The 6,000-nt window shown below is 34.1% G+C and overlaps 2 protein-coding genes across 2 annotated transcripts; both read left to right on the top strand.

Moving 5' to 3' along the window:
* The first annotated feature begins 316 nt into the window (after window positions 1–316).
* Window positions 317–2,783, top strand: HSA32 (Aldolase-type TIM barrel family protein). Its single transcript, XM_016329092.3, has 5 exons — window positions 317–661; window positions 765–956; window positions 1,061–1,274; window positions 2,038–2,261; window positions 2,389–2,783. The coding sequence occupies exons 1-5, from the start codon at window positions 539–541 to the stop codon at window positions 2,497–2,499; spliced, it is 864 nt and encodes a 287-aa protein (XP_016184578.1). The 5' UTR covers window positions 317–538; the 3' UTR covers window positions 2,500–2,783.
* A 683-nt stretch (window positions 2,784–3,466) lies between these two features.
* LOC107626252 (uncharacterized) lies at window positions 3,467–5,810 on the top strand. The gene is made up of 2 exons (XM_016329091.3): window positions 3,467–3,608; window positions 5,365–5,810. The coding sequence occupies exon 2, from the start codon at window positions 5,381–5,383 to the stop codon at window positions 5,630–5,632; it is 252 nt and encodes an 83-aa protein (XP_016184577.1). The 5' UTR covers window positions 3,467–3,608; window positions 5,365–5,380; the 3' UTR covers window positions 5,633–5,810.
* The last annotated feature ends 190 nt before the right edge of the window (window positions 5,811–6,000 follow it).

Below are 6,000 nucleotides of genomic sequence, written 5' to 3'. Positions count from 1 at the left end.
GTGTTATTGGTCAAGTAATTTATAAAGAAAATGAAGAATGGATAAGAAAAGAAATTTTTTTTTGTTTGGATGAAAAAAAAAAAACGTACAACTCATTAAATTTTATTTTTTTAATCAGAAAACAAAGAAAAAAAATATAAATATTAACATAATTATTAATTCATCCTTTAATTAGTAAAAAAATAAAAGATTTAAGAATATTAATATAATTTAATTTTATTATAATTTTTTTACTTTTTTAGTAAAATAAATTTTTATTTATTATATTTTTATTTTTTATCCAAAGTGTAAATGCAAAGTTCTATTGTCTAAAAAAGACCATGAATGAACACGTGGCAATATGAATAAACCGTGTTTCTAGAAGGAACTGCATCCTTCTTTCAGCTCCGAGAAGGAACTCAATCACGATCACAATCAGCATCCATTTCCATTTGGATATTTGCAGAGAGAAATTCGATTCAATAATTAATCCCAAAAGAATCCATCTTCAATTCCCCGCTTCCTCTCTTTTGAGTTCTCATCTCATCGCGAAAGAGAAATGTCAGCGTACAGATGGAAGAGCTTCGAGGAGAACGAGGACCGCCCCTCCAAGCCTCGCCGCTACGGCGTCACCGAGATGAGAAGCCCTGATTACTCTCTCTTCAACCACAATGTTCTTCAGGTTAACATTATCATGCATTGCACTGCATTGCGTGCCTCTAATTTAATTATATAAGGCTTAAGTGGAGATTACATTAATTAATCAATTAATTGATTAATTTTAGGATATATTTGAATCAATGGGAGAGTACGTTGACGGATTGAAGTTTTCTGGAGGGTCTCACAGCTTGATGCCAAAGTCACTTCTCAAAGAAGTGATCGACATGGCTCATCACCATGATGTGTACGTTAGCACTGGTGATTGGGCTGAGCACACCATTCCCAAAGGTCCTTCTGCTTTCAAAGATTTTGTTGAGGTTTGAGTCTGAGAATTCTCTCTATTGGTTTCTAATTAGCTGTTTGTTATTGTTGTGCTAGGTCAATAATAATTTGCATGATTTATTGCTGTGACTTGTGACAGGAATGCAAGCAGATGGGTTTTGACACAATTGAGCTCAATGTGGGCTCACTTGGGATTCCCGAAGAGACTCTTCTCAGATTTGTCAGATTGATTAAGAGTGGTGGCATGAAAGCTAAGCCCCATTTTGAGGTCAAGATTAAGGAGTCTGATATTCCAAGAGGTCCTTATAGGGCTTTTGGGGCTTATATTCCTCCTTCAGCGCCCAGATCATCTGGTAACCATATTTATATGCGCGCAAGCGCGTGTGTGTGTCTATGATTTATGTTTTTATAATTTTATCTTGAGATGTAAACTTGTCCGATACCTGCTCATTCTACCTCATAATTAAATGGAAGCTCAGCTTTTACCTCATAAAATGGTTAACTCGTATCTTTTTGGAGGGAAAAATAAATATAGCATGTCTCTGTTTTGCTCTATGCTCTTCCTTTTCTAATTTTGCTGAGTACAATGAGTTGAAATGAAATGAAATATTGAAATTCAGAATGTCTGTGAGTTCAATTTGGATGATAAATTGTCTTTAAGCAGATGAATGAATGCAGATAATAAGATAAGTTTTTATTCATTTAATTTTTCTTTTCTTAAATTTCAAAGTTAGAATGTGTATGAAATCAAAAGGATGATGCAGAACATATTTTACCATGGTATTATCATCTTCCTCAGTAATTTGAATGCTGTATTAGAAAGCAGTAGCTTGTAGTTACTGGTGGTGCACATGGTATCAATCCTTTTGGATTGAGGGCTATTTGAGCATATAATGTGGATGTCAATTGGATAACCATCGTGATCAAATTTGAAAAATAAGAGTTTGAGTGTTGAAGTGAAGTTTATACCAAAATCTAAGGGTGATATAAGCGATGTAAGTTGTAAGGGCAGAGTATGATGATATAAATGTTCTGTACTTGTTAATGACACACAAACACCCAAAATCACCATACAACAAAATATTAGTTTGACTTGTGTTGAAACTTTTGCCACAGAATTTGTGGAAGATGTGGATCTCTTGATCAGAAGGGCTGAGAGATGTTTGGAAGCCGGTGCGGACATGATAATGATTGATGCTGATGATCTTTCCAAACATGCTGATAACATGCGCGCAGACCTTATAGCGAAGATCATAGGGCGGCTTGGGATTGAGAAGACTATGTTTGAAGCATCAAATCAGAGAACATCCGAGTGGTTTATCAAACAATATGGTCCAAATGTAAATGAATACTCTCTACTATATGTTTATTTACATACCACATCTTCTATTGATATTAAGGGTTTTTTTATTCATTTTATTTTATTGGGATATTAAACATATACTATACCTCTTTGATATGTTTCAGGTGAATCTCTTCATAGATCACTCGGATGTTGTTGATGTGGAATGCCTCCGAGGGCGCAACTTGGGAAGAAATCATGCATCTGTTCTTGGTTCTTCATATTTCCTGTTCTGAAGGGACATGAATTTGTGTAGCACCCTGTACTGGACTTGTTTGTCAAATGTAGAAGTCATGTGTGTTTGTTATAGTGGGTATTAAAATTAAAAACATCTTTTAAAAAAAATGAAGAGTGAAGACTGAAAATTCAGGAGGGGAGATAGAAGCATTTGTAATATATTCTCCAAGGAATGCATTTCCCTACTTGATTTTGTGTTGGATTATTCGTACAATATATAGCTCCTAATGTGAAGAAAACTTGAAACATTCTGAAAGCGATAATTTCGTCATTTCTATTGTAAGTATGTGTTAGACTGCTACTCTACTAGAGTTGCCTTTTGCAATGTCATCATGTGCGCATGGCTGTAATTTGCTTTGGACTTCTATCTCATAATTATAGGCCAAATTAATGTGCATCAAGACAACCTCAAGTTAAACAAGGTGATGTGGGATAGGCATAGGATTACTCCCTGAAATTTTGATAGGTTAGTTATGAGTTATGACCTTTTAACTAAAATTTATTTTATTCGTTAAGGAAATAGTGTTAAAAGAAAATGGATATTGTAGCTTTTCAAAGTAGTTCCTATTATTCAACACATACAAAGCAACTTAAGAGATTCATATTTATTATTCTTTAAAATATGGGTGTGAACATAATAATTGATACTGGAAAGAATGATAATATTTATTTGAATCAACACCATAATTTTTTTTAAGGATTGAAAATAAAAATCACAAATTCCTAATTTTATAAGTAGAAAAATTTTATTTAAAGCCTTGTGACGTAAAAAATATTAAGAAGAAAATACAGGCCAAGAACAGAAGAGTCGGGGAAGGTTGCAACCACAGGATTTAAAGAAGTTTTCTTTTGTGTTTGCATTAAAGTTGCAAGTTGCGACGAATCGTTGTCTATCCCCGCGGCATATTAGACTGTGTGCATCAGTTTTGACATTGATGGATCTCATGCTTTCTCACCTAACATAACAATAAATACATTTCCGTTATTATTTTTCTAATCTTCTTCTAGTTTATGCTGCTGAGCTACGTGCTCTTCATCGCGAATTGCATCACGCCCTATTCTTCCCCTTCAGTTCAATTTAAATCAAGCACGCCCTTCCATTTTCACGGTAACGCCTTTTCTCCTTTTCCCTTTTATTCGATCTGTGTTTTCATCTACGGTTTTGGTTTTGATTCGCTTTGCTTTGTGTCTTGGATTATCTCTAGTCTCGGATTTTGTTGTGTATACGTATATGTTACCCGGAAAATTTTAACAAAAAAACATTTTGTTGTATGAGCGTGGAGTAACTTTTGCTTAGATGAGACTTTTAATTCATGTTTCGATACTGCCTTAGTATTCACTGCTTGAATTTTCAGATCTGATGTTGCATTTGCATATTAATTTGCAACTAAAACGGGGTAGGGTTTCGGTAGATTCAATTTGTGGGCTTAAATTAATTAATATTCTCATCCTGAATTTTGCGAAGGAACTATTATTCTCATTGGTGTGACCTTGGTTGAGAGTGGATGGTTTTTGTTTATCAACAGTATTGGTCCTTGGATTGTGTATCTGTTTTCCTGCCGTGGCTATTTCATTGATCTTGCTAGGATAAGAAAATAGGTAAAAAATGATATTGCCATTTGGTATAGAATTATAGATAGTGTCATAGTGAGATCTATGTTGTTCCATTGCAAGCCTACTGGCATTGTATGATGAGTTTAAGAGTAGTTACACTTTTGATTAGGTGCTATTATTGCAATTTGCAATCAACAATTCTCTTATGAATTATATTCCCACTTTTGACTTCTTGTGATCACAGCTGTGTTGTATCTATCAACTTATTATAGTGGTTGATACAATTCAGGATCAGGGTTCCAACAATAGAAGTGAAACAGGAAAATTGTGATAAATTATAAGCTACTTCTGCAGCATATTTGCTTTATAACAATTCATATAATCATATATAATATTTGAACATGTTTTTCTGAGTGGGAAAAATGGTTTACCTTCTATTCTATATATTTAGAAAAGGAACCAGTTTTGCAAGAGGGAAAATTGTCTTCTTTTCTTGGTTCTTGAGTCATTACATTGCTGAAGTATCACTGAAAAGAATGTTCCAGTGGTTTTTAGGGGTTGCACTATTATTATGTTAATGTGGAAATATTATTTTCGATTTTGTTAAACTTCAGGCTGGCCTATGTCATCTGGTGAAAAATCTGGAGGAGTCTATTTTCTTCTAGAGTCTAATGACAAAATATATTTTGCTGAGGCTCTCTGTTTTATGACAATTGATGTTGCTATCGTTGTTTATTTTATTTATTCTAGCATGAAATTTATAGACTACTTTTACCATATTGTTTTCCATTGTGGTTGAACTTGAAAGCTGCTGTTTCCAGTTTGGTTGCCATTTGACATTATTCAACATATGCGGATTTCTCCAATTCTTAAATATTTTGAATTTCCAAAGCGATGGATGTGTAACTAGTTGAATCTACTTTCAGCGGTCTCATGCATTGATATCTTGAGAACTGATTGTAATTCACTAGAGATTGAAATTGTGTAGTTTTAGGCTTTTCAATTTTCCTATCATCTTGCTTGATGTACACCAATGAAATGAGTGTGATTCATGGCTTTTATTGAGCTATGGATGCTTTCATATTTAGTTGCATGAACATCCCGTTGTTCTTTATTTAAGGCCAAGTCAAGAAGACAATTCACTACATTTTCCGAACTCAAGTTTTGAGTGGAATGTGATTCTGATGTCATTTCTCAAAGCCCCAAAAGAATAGAAATAAAAATGAATCATTTCATTATATTTTCTGTGAAGCCAAAGATATGTGTGTATTGGATATTTACAAACTACAAATGTTTGACATGACATGCAGCTTCTGGCAAGCTCCGATGAGGTCACCATCTTTCAGGAGGCCCTTCACAAAGAATGAACTGGGAAGTTGGTCAACACTCATGGAGAGGCACCGGTTCCTCTTGTCAGCTCTTGTTCTACTAGTTCTCCTTTGTAGTGTTTATCTTTACTTTGCTGTCACATTAGGAGCCAGTGACATTTGCTCTGGGTTGACAGGACCTGAGAAAGCTTCATGTCATATGCAGCATCTTAAGGCTTCTGTTGCCAAGGGTAAACTGAAACATCTTTGACATTTGTGATTTGAATATTATTTTTGGTGGAGATTGTGTTAGGTGACATGAAATGGAAACATACTCAGGTATAATCATTGTGTTATATGTATACATAGTATTTATCTTGGTTATTGTGAGCACAAATGCATACAGATTACAGACCTTGTATAATGAAGCTATCCCTTGATTGTTTCCTTTTTGTTGATTGTTCTAATCTGCCTAATTTAAGAACGTCCTTAGTACCAAAAATTATAGTTGTCAAATCTTGAATTATATCGTCAACCGTTCAACCAGATTTTGGATCCTGCATTATTTTGTATCAAGCGATTTTGAAGCATACTCATAAAAATAACAAACTAACTAAAAATAAATAAATTCCTAGAATA

The sequence above is a fragment of the Arachis ipaensis genome, chromosome B2, assembly GCF_059453495.1.
Source record: "Arachis ipaensis isolate K30076 ecotype BB chromosome B2, ASM5945349v1, whole genome shotgun sequence".
In the NCBI taxonomy this organism is placed as follows: domain Eukaryota; kingdom Viridiplantae; phylum Streptophyta; class Magnoliopsida; order Fabales; family Fabaceae; genus Arachis; species Arachis ipaensis.
Note: the sequence above shows the minus strand (reverse complement) of the source record. Positions and strands in the feature narration are given on the sequence as shown.

Bases quoted from the DNA above. Each gene is read 5' to 3' on its own strand.
- HSA32 (XM_016329092.3), top strand. From the start codon at position 539: ATGTCAGCGTACAGATGGAAGAGCTTCGAGGAGAACGAGGACCGCCCC. The intron at 957-1,060 runs GTTTGAGTCTGA...GACTTGTGACAG, and splicing joins CTTTCAAAGATTTTGTTGAG to GAATGCAAGCAGATGGGTTT. The intron at 2,262-2,388 runs GTAAATGAATAC...GATATGTTTCAG, and splicing joins TCAAACAATATGGTCCAAAT to GTGAATCTCTTCATAGATCA.
- LOC107626252 (XM_016329091.3), top strand. From the start codon at position 5,381: ATGAGGTCACCATCTTTCAGGAGGCCCTTCACAAAGAATGAACTGGGA.